The following is a 13,465-nucleotide window of genomic DNA, read 5'->3' as shown; positions in this document are numbered from 1 at the left end:
TGGATGTACCATCGCCATAATCAAGCTTTGATGAGGTTGAATTCGCATCAAACTGGCTCTTGGTGTCATCTTCATGCAGGGATACGGGAAAAAGGTAAATCCTGCCACGTTCCTCCCGCAGGCAAAGGTCTATCAAGGCCGGCGAGGCCTTGTCCCGTTGGAAGTGGCCAAGTCCAGCTGCAATTTGCCCATCACAAGCCATCATTGGATCTCGGTCTGTCACCTCCACAAGGTTCTAGCCGTCATGCCTTGCACTGTCCGTGGTATTCTGGATTTGTCGATTCCTTGCCCGGGGCTAGTGTTTTCTGAGATGACCTCCTTTTTTCGGCGTTCGAGGATCTTGGGGAGCCTCACTCGTGAAATTAGCTTCTGAACCTCACGCTACAGCCGAAGTCTCAGGCCGCCCTCGTGGCTGGCTGGGGTTATTGAGCGCCGGAATGTCATAGAGTCCAGGTCCACCATGGCGGGAGTCGAGACGGTAGGTCTCGCATCCCATAAGTACTTCGGACGGTCCCCTCCAGTCTCACACCATCTGTTCTTTCTCTCCCAGCTCGTTACACCATCTCACGACTTTGATTGACTTTTCAATCATCCACTCTTTTTTGAGCTCGTTTTATCATTTTGCTAAGGTCTTTGGCCTGTTCCACTCGTTTTCAACAGTTACAATCGTCGAATTACTTTAGTTATGCAATATTTGTCTGTCGCCTTGCCGCTGGCTGCCTTGGCCAGCGGTGTCCTGGCTAATCCTGTGCACGGTGGTTCTTGCGCCAACAACGCCTGCTTGGCTGCTGTGACTGGCAAGGCTGCTTTGGGAGACGGTGCGCTCAGAGCCTCTCACTGCGCCAGCTTCCTGGCAACCACTGTGACCCCTATCGTCACCGTCACCGAGACCATCACTGGACACGGCGGTAAGGACAACTGGAAGCGCGCCACCGTTGCCCTTTGCCCCAATGAGGTTCCCAACTACGCCAGCGCTTGCAACGAGGCCGCTTACACCAGCGCATGCTCGTGCTTCGGCTACACCGAGGTGAAGACCACCACCGTTGCACCGACCACAACCACCAAGACCATCTGGGTGAAGCCCACAGGTGGCTCCGGCGCCAGCTGCACAGTCGGTACTTCGACCTTGACTACCACAGTTACTGGCACCACCACCGTCGTGAGCGGCAGCACTTGCCCGGTTGCCACTTCCACCATCACCGAGACCTCCACGAAGGTCATCCCTACCTACAGCTCATGCCCTGCGGCCGGCACTGCCACTACTGTCACCATCACTCAAGGCCCAGCTACGGCTACCACCACCACAGTCACAACAACCGAGACTGCCACCGTTACGAAGCCTGGCAGCGGTTCTACGCCGGACACTCCCTCGTCTTGCGTTGTTGACGATGCTTTGGCCACCACATTGGTCGAAAACTTCATGATCCTGCTCGAGTTCACCTCGTACAACGGCACCCAAGGAGCACCGGGCCGGGGTTACCAACAGAACGTCTCCGACGCCACTTTGGCATCCGACTTCAGCGACATTTCGGACTCGATCAACTTCATGGCTGGCTTCCCTGTAAGTTAATCTGATATCTCAATGTTGTATTGCACTAACGGATTTTAGCTTGGCTCTGTCACCTTCCCTAGCAAGCAAGCTTTCGACTACGGTCAGGGTGTTCTCCAACCCGAGGTGGCTGTTACCGCTCTCAACATCTGGCACGACTGCAACACCATCACCTGGAGATGGAGAATCACCTCGACTCGCTTCCCTGTCAATGGTATCAACCATATGATCATCAACAGCGAGGGCAAGATCCAGAAGAACTATGCTGAATTCGACAACGCTGCTTGGCTCCAGTCTTTCGGCCTGTCATGCGCCACCAACCCGCCCAGCGTGGCCAGCTCTGTTGCCCTCCGGGCCCGTGCTCTCGGCCTTGGCATGTAGAGGGGAAAATCTGTCGGGAGGGAAGTGTTAATGTGCAGAATACGGATATGCAGACGTTTGGGTTCTGAATTGACGTAGAAGACAATTGAATTGAATGCGCATCTTGGATTTTAGCACAGGACGGTATTGCACAAGCTAGGAAGGTGTTCTATTCCCTTGTACTCTTGTTTCACGCATCTTCAGGGCGATTTGAAATGATCCATGAAAGTTTCGCTTGCATGTTTTCTGATGGACTAATGAATTGCGTGGCCGTAACTGTACACGTGCGATTTACTGTGGGACAGGCTCCAACCACAACAGTAGATTCCGCTGGTTTATCAGATGCGATTTTGAAGATAGAGGACCGGGATGCAATGATGTCAACTGTTCGATGTAGATCTTCGTCAGTATGGGAAGTAGTAGGAAGTGAATCTTGAGCGACCAGAAGATGGGTCTCTCCGCTCGCAGGGTTCTTTCTTCTCCGGTCTCTTTCCGTGACAAAAGTCGGGCGACTACTGTGGCCAACGCTCCCGCGTGTTGTGTTAGCGTGTTATTCAGGGGAGATCAACGCCTGCCACTAGTCAGGGTGGCACTGGTAGGCGACGGGGATTTGACTTTGTGAAGGTTTAGCGTAAGCTATGTACTCGCGCCAGGGGTGTGGTTGGGTGGTTAAGTCGAAGGTCTTTCCCTCAGAGTAGATGCCTCGTCGTCAAGTTATGCTACATATCTGTCAGTATATCTGCGGAGCAATGAAGATCCTGCAGGAACAAGATTGATAATCCGCTTCTATAGGGGAAAAGTGAATAATCAGGTCTTATAGCGAGAGGCACCCAAGAGGAATGTGTCCATGATGACAGGTGGATCACGTGTGGGTAGCGTGAACACTAAATCCTGATTCGGAATCACAAAGAAATCCTTCCATTTTAGTCACGGGGACTACGCCATCTGCCCCAACGCTCTGCCCTAGAGATTTTACGTTGTGCCAAGCTTCGGACTACGACTATGATGGTGCATAATTAATGTTCTGCACTCGATACACAACATCTACTTGGTCCTTTGAAGGCTGTGACCAGGTGTGTACGAGGACTTATACCGAGTACGCCCTGCTGTACCGAAGCGCCCTGCAATCAAACTAGCTCGCCATTGGGAATTTCAACTTGCGCGTACAACTCGGGACGCCGCGGCCTCTTCTCATGCACTCTGCTTCGCTAACCATCATTCCTTGCACTTCACAGGTCTCACAAATCAGAGCGCGACACTCATCTTTGCCCGCAAAGTCGATACCTGCCTTTTCCAGCCTGCGAAGGACGACAATCCTCTGCTTTAATCTCCCTGTAATCGAAATATTGACACCGGGCCGAACTCCCGACGATGAACCCACAGCCCCAATCTTCAACGTCGACCTACACCCAAGGCCACAGCGCGGCCGTTGTGGCATCACACGCGTCTCGCACGGTTGAAAACTCTGCAGCGTTCTTGCTTCCTCATCTGCAGCCACATTTCACGATTGTGGACCTGGGCTGTGGCCCTGGCACCATCACCAGAGGATTCTGCCCCCATGTTCCTCAAGGGTCGGTGATTGGGATCGACGCTGCGGAGTCGGTCATCACATTAGCCCGCTCGGGGGCCCCAGAGAACGAACATCCTAATCTGACGTTCCGTGTGGGCGACATCACCGCCCGCTTGCCCTGGGACGACAACTCGGTCGACGTCGTCTATACCAGCCAGGTGCTTTACCACATCCCTACACCTGTCCGCGTTATACAGGAAGCGCTTCGTATCCTGAAGCCAGGCGGTATGCTCGCCATGCGCGAGACCGACACGCTGATCTACCATCCTAGCAACCCGGGGACAGAAGCCTTTCTGGCAGCCATGGCCAAGGCAGTGTCCCCTGGGGCCCAAGGCATCGGCTCCGGCCGCCGGATTCACCTGTGGGCCCAAGAGGCCGGGTTTGAGAGGTCCAAGATGCAGGTCCGCGCGGGCGCAACCTGCCATCCCGCACCCGACGAATCCAAATGGTGGGCCAACATCCAAGTCGAGCGGCTCAAAGGTGAGATCGGACGAAAGTGGCTGGGAGAGCTCCAACTCGTCCGTAGTCAGGCTGAGATCGACGCCATGGTTGACGGCTTGAGGGCTTGGGGCGACAGTCCCGAGGCGTGGTACGCTGCGCTCCAGGGAGAAGTCATCTGCTGGAAATGAGTCGGAGAGCCAGCAGGGATACCTTGTACAAGACTGGTGCTTGACATGACTACCTCACCGACACGGGTGCACGGTAAGAAACACAGCGGTGATAGGGCTTTGAAGTCGAAATAACTGCAAGATTAATCTATACTGCATAGACTGAACACCTCAGCAAGTCCGATTCAGACTCCGTTATAGAGGGCTGAGAGGCTGCGGCAAAAGTTCGAACGTATTCACAGCTTCAAGATACCGCAAGTCTCACCACCCTTCCCGTCCTGCACAATTACCACCTTCTCCTTCCCAGCACTCGCACGCCTCTCGTTCTGCCCTGAGAATGGGAAACGCTCCTTGGTACCACGCTCCAAAGACCCAATTCTTCGAACCTCGCTGACCACATTGAGATGTGGGAGCGTCCGGCCCACATTTTCGCCACGCGAGATGTGTACGTCTTGTGAGCTGGGTGTGTATGTTATTTCCCACACCTCGAGGTGGTGGCCTGGAGATTGCGAGTATGACGGTGGAAGGGCAGTCGCATCGATCTCAAGGATCTCCAGCTCCCCATCTCCTCCCCTTTCTAACAATCTCTTCATACCAACTCTTTCTGTCTCGCGGGCAGGTTTCTGTCCTGCCCGTACGATCCACTCAAGATTTTCCCTGGTGTTGCCCACACCGACGCCCCGTCCATTCACCACGACCATCGGCGTGTAAGCCGCACGCAGACCCATCCTCCTGACATAATCTCGCTGACGGATGTCGTTGTTGGGTAAGCTGAATGTGTCTTCCCAACCCAGATAGTTCCAATATGTCACTTGGTACGTGAGCAACAGGTACTCTCGCCCATGAGGCGAATTTGGGGTGGTGATTGGGGAAGAGGAGGGGGATTGGCTGGCGTAAAAGCGCGGTGGCGAGGTATGTTGGTACGAGGACTGGTGTGGCTGAACGAAGGCGATGAGATTGTCGTTCGTGGGAGGGCAGGAGTTGCAGCCCTGCGATTGAAAGAGTTCTATCAGGATGGGTTGCTCCAAGGAAGTCGGCGACGTCGCTGGTGATTGAGCAGCGGAGAAGGTCGTTGAAATGTTGCCTTCAGTGTCGGCCTGTCTCACGACGGCATCAGGGCGATCGAAGCCATCAGGAGGAGGAGGAGAAGAAGAGCCAAAGGATTTGAAGAGTGACTTTACTTCTCTGGAAAGTGTGTGTGCCATATTCATGACACGCTGTTAGTCACTCTATACGCTCGCAGTCAGGAATCTGAGGCAATGAGGAATGATCCCACAGACGAGGATTTGGAGGGGCTATATATGCCAGCGCGGAATGGGTGTGTATTGGTTGTGATGGTCATCATGAACCATCAGCTTGACGGATTGAACCGGCAGGATTGCGAATCGGCAGGAAGCCATCAACACGGGGGAGCGCTGTAGGTCCGACTCGATGGATGCCATAATCCAAGCAAGGATGTCGACAGTAATATGCGATGCGGCTCGGTCTCGTGTACCTGCGTCGTGTCTATCGTCCCTACTCATACTCCGCAGTGAGGCGCAGTTAATGAGGGCGCTCACCGTTCCGAGGGGTTGTTAGCGTCGTTGGCTTTCTGCTGATTCCATGATCCGGTGTCAACATCAGCGCTTTGTCACGTTTGAATGGCTGTGTATTTTGCTCCTTCAACCCCATTGCCTGTTTCATTTTTTCCCGTTCGCCCCTGCCACTCCAGCATGGTTGGAATCGAGGGCGCAGTCACGTGTGGCTGCGTTGGGTGCCTACCAGTCATTTAATGCTCTTTTCACTCTTCTTCTCACGACTTGCTTGTTGCACTCCCACCCTGTCCTCACAACTCTATCAATCACGCCACAACCCAGTCTGCCATGGATTTCTGTCGAGCAATCAGGCTGTGGATGTTGTCCCTTGGTCAGCCGCAGTGCCATCGCGAACCGTTCTGCAGCCCTGATTCGCCCTCACAGACAATGAGGCGCGTACAGCGCACCTGGTTCGCATTAGCTGCTTGCTGCCTGATCAACTCCAGTCCAGCCTCAAACCACGTCTTCTCATCTGTTAGAAATATCAAGAAGTCTGTCTTTTCCACAATCCACGTCGACGACCAGGCTTCTTCTCCGTAGCCAGTCGGAATGTCTCAGATATTTGGAAAAGTGACAAATGCTGTGCTGTCTGGGACCAATGAGACCTCCTTTTCCCTTGCCAACCTGAACTTGGGGTTTTCCCTCGTCAAGCTTGAGGCGCCCATCGAATTTCAACCTCTTGGCTCTGCCTTATCGCTGCAGCGACGACGGACGGCTGAGCTGGGTTCTCACCATCAGACCGCTCGTTTACTAGGAGCATTATTCTCCCACGTTGCTCCCAATGCCCCAAAGCTTCTCCGTGCTTTCGGCCAAAGAGTCTCCGAGATCATCAAGACCCCCGGTGCTAATCCCGCGGGTACGTCTCAAGATGGACCGTTCAAAGACTCGGTCGGGGCGGATGCCACTTCCATCTGGGCAGCTGCTACACATCTGGCTCTGCATCCCTCGCGGTGTTGCTGTTAGCATGCCTGTTGGCAAGAAAATTTGACGATCCAAAATTGAGTGTCGCACTCTGGGTAGAAATAGTGGCAATCCGCCAAAAGGAAGTGCTTGCCACAGCCGAATCAACAGGGTTCGTCATGAACGAGACAGTCATTGCAGCTCACCAAAGGATCTTGCGCGAGGATCTGGCCACTTTTGATGCAAGTGTCCGTGCTTGGTTGATCACAGCTGACCAAGTGATGATCAAGAAATTGAAGCAACTCAGGCTGATCTTGGACAACCTGACCACTCTGCCCGTAAGCGCTGGCAAAGATACGTATGCCAAAATCATCAATGCCTGGGAAGGGGCAATTAATGGCTTCGAAGCTCTTCTGGACGGGAACCCACAGAATGCGACCGACAGCTCTGTCTTGCTGGCTTTGTCGGCATGGCACTTGTATCCTGATCTCATCGTCCTCTCGTCCGAGACGAAAAAAGTGGTCTTTCAGGATACATTATTCCCAGCCTCTGTCGCAATTACCGTGGGCTTATCGCTCAAAGACGATGACGGCGTTTCTCCAGGGTTTCAATGGTCACTGACACTTTCTCATCTCAGATACTATGGAGAACCTGTCAGCCTTCAGACGGATCATGACAACTATCGGATCACGATGGACGAGCTGTGCCTTATCGCATTCGGATCCTTACTTTTCCACTGGAATCTGCCTTGCGATATGATGGTTGATGTTGCCTCATGGTTTTGTTCCCTTGATCGTCTGATAGAGCAGTATCATGGCGACGATCTATCCAAGAAGAAGGTGGTGAATTTCCAGTACCTAAAGCCCCTGATGAAGGCATCAAGGCTCCTGGTAGAGAAGTCCGAGGATGAATCTGCAGACTTTGAGAAGCTAGTTCGTTATGGTCGCAGACGCGGAAAAAATCTCCTTGGAAACTCTTCGGTACGGGGAAACAGTCCATTTTTCGGGTTATGCAATCCACACGTTGCAAATGGTCTGGCAATGCCTTCTTCTTCTTATTCGGAGGAATACCTTCGTCATGTCCAATCGGTAGCAGAAAGCACCAACATTTTGACATTTTCCGTCATTCAATATTTCGAGGAGATCGCAGACACCGAGGTACTTGTTCTAGCTACCGCCACTCCTACAAATTTGTCGTTTCAGCAAGATTCTGTAGCTGATGGCCAGCGGCCACAGAATGTTCACGTACGGTGGGTTGTGACATACAATCCCTACGTCGAGGAAAGATTCCAGCAAGAATTGAACCACCGGCAAGCATCGTTTGTCGAAATTGTTAGAGTCATCGACCGAGACGAATACCTGCCTCTCAGCGGAGGTGACTGTGCTGCAAGGAGAGTGTTGCCATCCTCATTCTATCTGCGGAGTCTTCCCCCTTTCATATCCGATGCCGGGTTTCAAGGAGTCAAGCCTCTAAAGAGAGTAGGCTCCCAAAAATCACAGCGGTTATATAGCAAGGTCCCAGGGAAAAGCCAGAGACATACTCACTTGGATCAGGACCTGGAGCGTCCGGTTCCCGAGCTTTTAGGGACTTCGCAGAAAACTGAGGTGGGCCTTTGGTTGTTCTGCCCAGTGTGGAGCGCTAGTGTCGGGCAGCGAGAAATCGGTCTCTTTACCATTTATGAGAGTGCTTCGCTTTATGAGCGCCATTTGGAGACATTCTCTTCCATCCGAAGTGCAAACGAGGCAGCTCTGAAGGCTGAAGAGGCGCTGCGCCGCGCACAACTCAAGCAGTTTTCCGAAGGCAGACTCGTCCGATATTTAACCAGTCTGCTCAGGGCCAGTGAGTGTCCAACCCCCATAAAGGCTAAATCTCCGTTCTAGAACTAATTTCTCAGGCCCCTACTCGCTGGAAAGAACCAGATATTCCCACCAGCCTCTGGCACGAGGACCACTCGCAATGACCACCCACAATTCCCTCTTCTGCTTGGCGTACTTGTTAAGAATCTATGCACGCTTCCCCTGTGCAACGATCCCTATCAAAGTCGCGGAAAGTCGTTTCTGTGTCCTAGAAGATCGTCTTGGTGATTTCAATCTGGATTGGGTCTCAAGGCGAGATGCGCTTGCATGCGTTTGTATGATGGAAATGGGGGGCATTCAGATTGACAGGTCCCTGTTTAATCGTGCCTTGGCTGTAGCGGCTGGCAACTCCATTTTCGTTGCAGAATCGCTCCTCTCGGACCCATCACAAAAGCAACCGGACTGTGCTATTCGGAGGATAGCCGGCAACCTCGGCCGCTCTGGAGTGTCTATCCTCATCAGCCCAGAAACAGTGATGGTGAAAGAGAAGACAAGAGACTTTCGAGCCGTGGAACATGCCCCGTACGATTACAGACGGGAAGATAACTTTGGCGCCACCTCTTTACACCTCTCGCTGACTGAATGGAGAGTACCCGTTGTTCTCTCCTCCAGCAAGGTCGGCAACATTGACCAGGATATCTTCCAGGTCTAGGCGGTTGTGTCAGTACACGACAGAGGTCGGTGGTACGGAGATATCAATGTCCTCGCAGCTCTTGAAGAAATCGAAGATAGCTGCGTAAGTGGCGAGTGCTTATGTGGGTCCAGACAGGCGAACTCGAAGACCGAATGCATTAGTATCGACAATTTTGAGGAGCTCTTGGATCCTCCAGATGGTGTTGGCATAGTCCGAGCACACGAGAATTGGTCGGCTCGTTTGGCTGCGGCCTGCATCGCGGAGCAGACCGTTGGGAGGTCCAGAGTACACGTACTAAAAAAAAACAACAACGTCGTGTGCTGGAACTGTCTTGAATCCGAGATCGAGCGTGCCCGAATAAACCGCCCAGATATCAAGCTTTTACGAACAGATCAGCCAGATATCGAGTCAGGCTACTCAAGCGAAGAAGCAGGAGAATTCGAAGAAGAAATCGAAGAAGAAAACCCCGACTCTCAGGGAGGAGGCTTTGATGCTGACGACGAAACTGGAGACACCATTATTATCATCGACTAACGAATGTGTAAGCCATGAGACTTGAATAAGAGCTCTGAAGGCGGAGTAATATGTGCTTGGGACATTGTGAGTTGGTACACGATAACGAATCAATGAGTATTTTCCCACTTCATCTCACGGTCTCTATCAAATTGATTCCTCCCTCCAATACTCCTCCTGACCCATACTCCCTGTGACATTCGACCCTTTCCCCTTTTCACCAGGGTGACCAGGTTATCTATAATCCCACGTACCATACATCCTGTAGGTAGGACCGTACGTAGGTAGTACCTACCCACTACTCACCGGCGGGATGATTCCGACCTCGTCGCCCGCGTTGATCACCATATCCAGCCCGTCACCCTTGTCGGTCGCATCGCCCCCGACGTCCCCATCTCGCTTTTGCCCGGCAGCGGTAGCGGCGGCGTTAGCGTTAGCGTCGATGTCAGGATCAACGTCAATATACTCGAGATTCACCGTCACGGCCGCGCTGCGGAGCACCGCGTCGCGCATGCCCGGGAATTGCGCCTCGAGGGCGTCAAAGACCCCGCGCAGCGTCGTCGGCGCGGGGAGCCGGAGTGTCTCGACCCCGCCGGCAAAGGTGCTCGCGGACGCGAAGAGGAGGAGTGTGAATGTCCCGGTCGTGGTCTTACTTGCTGTGCCGGTTGTGTTGGTGTTGGTGGATGTGGTCGAGGCCATTATGTCCTCTACGTGGTTCCCTTTCTTTGTTTTTCCTTCGCTTTGGCTGTTGCTTTGGACTGCAATCAGTCCTCTTTTTCTGTTCTAATTTTTGGACAGGTTTCTTTGGCGAGGAGAAGTAAGTTTTGTGGCGGCGGCGGCTTTTCGTTTGCCAACTGATCCTCCGCCTCCTCCTTCTTCCCGAGACTCAATACGACCAGTGAGTGGAATTGGGATGACTCCCACGAACTCACTCTCCTATCTCCCCCCTTCGTGCGCCCTGTGGATTTTTCTTCTTTTTGTTCTCGTCTTTCGTCGTCTTTCCTGCTCCTCCTTCTCCTTCTCCGTTTCCTCTGCCCCTTAACGTTCAATATCGGCTATGGCTAGCCGCTCAGCCTGCCCCTCCTAGGAAGATAGGATAGAGTAACTCGATAACAGCGTCGGAAACGGGATCAACAAGAAAGAGAAAAAAAGAAAGAACCTGTGGAGAGATCGACTACGAACGTCGTCCCCGGTAGATAATATAGTAGATATCCATGAATCGCACCTACAAGGTTGAGCCTCAGCCTCCGGCCCAGGAATATCAAAGTGCCGCCCTGGTGGTCCCGCCCGGCCGGAGAAATGACTAACCACCGGAATAAATAGTTCCGGTAAAGTTTATCCGGCTAGCTGTGTGGGACTTATGTAACATGCCAAGAGCTAACGCTGTGACATCACACTGTTTACTCGGGAGGTGGGCAAGATTGGGGCTTTTGTGATGCATTGTCGACAATATCGATTAGAACCCGGGGTTACACAACAGACAGTCTCGCTCCATTGATAATGCCATATGACCCCCTTTAATTAGTATGAGAGCTAGAAAAGCCGTCCGACAAATCCATGCCCTTTCTGCTTTCCACACATTTTCCGTCTTCCCATCTTGGGAAATAAGAGGATGACATCATCTCTTGTCTAAGCATTTGAATCACAACTTCTCCCCGCACCATCCAATCCCACAATTTGTATGGCACTGTACACACTATCAAAGGTACTAAGCCATTGCCACATCTGCACAGTAGATAACACACGCCCACACGCGTTCAAACTAGTGCTCAAGCAGTCTCAAAGAACCCTGAACCACGACGTTCTCTAGGATTGATCCAGGGGGAATGTCGATGGTGCTGTTCTCAGTAGCCACAATGATGACGGTACCTGTGGTCACAACGAGTTAGCATGTCTGCAAGGCCGCAAACGAGATAGACACTCACCCTTCAGAACAATTCCACGGCCAAAGTTCACGTCACCAGTGACAGTCAGATGATCCAATTCGACAATGTTGGGGATGCTGCTGATTCTCTTTTGGAACTGCGCGACCTTCTTGAAGTCGCTGCCCAACTTGATTAGCGGTGCAGGGCCGAATCGGTTGGGGTCCATGATCAATTGACCATGTGACAAGGTGTACAAGTTCGACTTAACCAGCATGAGATCTGAGCAAGTCTTGACAGGCAAGAATCGTCGACGGGGGACATTGACACCGTGGGAGTTTTTGAAGTGCTTGATGGCAGCACCCACAGCAGTCTCGAGCTGGATAATAGAAATGTCCGCCTCGCCTTTCTTGTCCGCCGGGATCGACTTTTCGTTGGGAATGATCTCCATCTCCAACTCGTTGTTCTCGACCACGCGCTTGATAGCTCGCAGATTCATCCAGATATTGTTGGTATTGAAGTACTTGAACTTCTTAATCGACTTGAACTCATTGACGTATTGCTTCGGAACTTGGGCAATTTCCAGTAGTCGCGCGCGGCCCTCGTAGTCGATAATGGTACCACCCTTGACATCAGCCTTGGTCTTGTCGGTCAATTCCATGATGTACTCGGCTTTGGTCTCAACCATGTGCTGCAAGATGCGTAGATCCACCACGGCACCAAGGTTGTCTGCGTTGGACAGGAAAATGATTTCAATGCCACGATCCAAGAGCTGATCAAGGATGCCACTGTTGTAGAGAGATTCGAAAACGTCGCCGTGTCCGGGAGGATACCAGTCGGAAAGCTGGGAATCGTACGATCGGGGCGCAGGAAGCAGGGAGTCCTTGAGGACACGAGGATAACGGGATTGATTGAACGTCAGGATATCAATATTGTGGCCCTCGTATTTTTTGATGATGGAAGCGGTATCTTCATCGGTGTTGAAGCTGTTCATCAAAACAAACGGAACGTTGACGTCGTAGGTGCGGTTGAGGTACTCGATCTGGCGGACGGAAAGATCAAGGAACGACATTCCATCTCTGACCTCGATGACAGATTTGGGACCAACGCAACCCATCGAAGTACCTAGACCACCGTTGAGCTTGACCACTGCGAGCTTGTTCAAGAACTCGACTGCGTCGCTGTTGGGCAAATCGTCATAGGCGACCACCTGGTCTGGATTTGGAGGGTTTATCTTGGCCCAGTCGATGGTGTTGCCCTTGGCCCTGTCATTGAGATATCTTCTGAACAGGGAGAAAAAGTTGTCCATTTCCGCCTCGAACCTCTTCTTTTCCGCCGGGTCTTTGACCGTGTCTGCGAGGCTGTTGAGGGCATTGCGCATCTGGCTGGCAGCCACATTGGTGGAGGTGTTCTCAAAGGCCTGCATTGCGGGAGACTTGATTAGCAGAGGGTCTGGTAGATGGTGGATAGAGTTGGGAGAAAGAGAAGAAGTGCGCAACTCGATTGGCGGAGGAGGTTCCAGTAGCGGCATTTTGAACAAGGGAAGGTGTAGAGATCGAAAAAGGGAAAAAGAGCAAGAGCAAAGAAACCGATCAAGGCAGCTTTTTCAATAAACCCCAGCAGTAGATTCGAGGGATATTGCGCGAAGCATGAGATGACGAATACAAAACAGTGTTTGACACCTCATTTCAACATGGACCGATCGCCAACACCATGACCTCGTAGTATTGATTTCCAGACGAGGCATCCAGAACGGACTCCGGGGTATGCGGAAAACGGGTCCGTGCGTCATGGGAAGGGGGAGGGAGTTTGCCGTCGTGTCATGCTATTTTGCATCTCGGATAGTGGATGGCAGGGAGTGATGTGGTACGAGGAGCAGCAAGGAATCAAGGAATGTGTTTTTTTCCTTACCACATGAGACTGTGTCTTGCCGTGATGTCTCTTCTCAGCTGGGGCAGGACCGTTGGAACCGTTGGCTGCACCGTGAGGACGGAGATGAGATGGAATCGCTTTCGAGGCCATGGCTGCGCTGTGCACTT

General features: G+C 52.4%; 6 protein-coding genes across 6 annotated transcripts; 3 read left to right on the top strand and 3 right to left on the bottom strand.

Annotated features, from left to right (window-relative positions):
• Nucleotides 1-685: 685 nt before the first annotated feature.
• Nucleotides 686-1,930, top strand: AYO20_09308 (hypothetical protein; the record flags this gene model as incomplete). The annotated part of the gene is made up of 2 exons (XM_022647579.1): nucleotides 686-1,561; nucleotides 1,610-1,930. The coding sequence occupies 2 exons, from the start codon at nucleotides 686-688 to the stop codon at nucleotides 1,928-1,930; spliced, it is 1,197 nt and encodes a 398-aa protein (XP_022496468.1).
• A 1,350-nt stretch (nucleotides 1,931-3,280) lies between these two features.
• Nucleotides 3,281-4,108, top strand: AYO20_09307 (hypothetical protein; the record flags this gene model as incomplete). The annotated part of the gene is made up of 1 exon (XM_022647578.1): nucleotides 3,281-4,108. The coding sequence occupies one exon, from the start codon at nucleotides 3,281-3,283 to the stop codon at nucleotides 4,106-4,108; it is 828 nt and encodes a 275-aa protein (XP_022496467.1).
• Nucleotides 4,109-4,323: 215 nt separating this feature from the next.
• On the bottom strand, nucleotides 4,324-5,292 carry AYO20_09306 (hypothetical protein; the record flags this gene model as incomplete). Its single annotated transcript, XM_022647577.1, has 1 exon — nucleotides 4,324-5,292. The coding sequence occupies one exon, from the start codon at nucleotides 5,290-5,292 to the stop codon at nucleotides 4,324-4,326; it is 969 nt and encodes a 322-aa protein (XP_022496466.1).
• A 918-nt stretch (nucleotides 5,293-6,210) lies between these two features.
• AYO20_09305 (hypothetical protein) lies at nucleotides 6,211-9,069 on the top strand (the record flags this gene model as incomplete). Its single annotated transcript, XM_022647576.1, has 4 exons — nucleotides 6,211-6,619; nucleotides 6,688-8,039; nucleotides 8,115-8,400; nucleotides 8,456-9,069. 4 exons carry the CDS (start codon nucleotides 6,211-6,213, stop codon nucleotides 9,067-9,069), a joined length of 2,661 nt encoding a protein of 886 aa, XP_022496465.1.
• Nucleotides 9,070-9,168: 99 nt separating this feature from the next.
• AYO20_09304 (hypothetical protein) lies at nucleotides 9,169-10,263 on the bottom strand (the record flags this gene model as incomplete). Its single annotated transcript, XM_022647575.1, has 2 exons — nucleotides 9,169-9,345; nucleotides 9,871-10,263. 2 exons carry the CDS (start codon nucleotides 10,261-10,263, stop codon nucleotides 9,169-9,171), a joined length of 570 nt encoding a protein of 189 aa, XP_022496464.1.
• Nucleotides 10,264-11,326: 1,063 nt separating this feature from the next.
• AYO20_09303 (hypothetical protein) lies at nucleotides 11,327-12,957 on the bottom strand (the record flags this gene model as incomplete). The annotated part of the gene is made up of 2 exons (XM_022647574.1): nucleotides 11,327-11,433; nucleotides 11,490-12,957. The coding sequence occupies 2 exons, from the start codon at nucleotides 12,955-12,957 to the stop codon at nucleotides 11,327-11,329; spliced, it is 1,575 nt and encodes a 524-aa protein (XP_022496463.1).
• Between the last annotated feature and the right edge of the window lie 508 nt (nucleotides 12,958-13,465).

Source organism: Fonsecaea nubica, assembly GCF_001646965.1.
Source record: "Fonsecaea nubica strain CBS 269.64 chromosome Unknown Scaff84, whole genome shotgun sequence".
Taxonomy (NCBI): domain Eukaryota; kingdom Fungi; phylum Ascomycota; class Eurotiomycetes; order Chaetothyriales; family Herpotrichiellaceae; genus Fonsecaea; species Fonsecaea nubica.
This window is presented reverse-complemented; position numbering and strand designations above follow the sequence as displayed.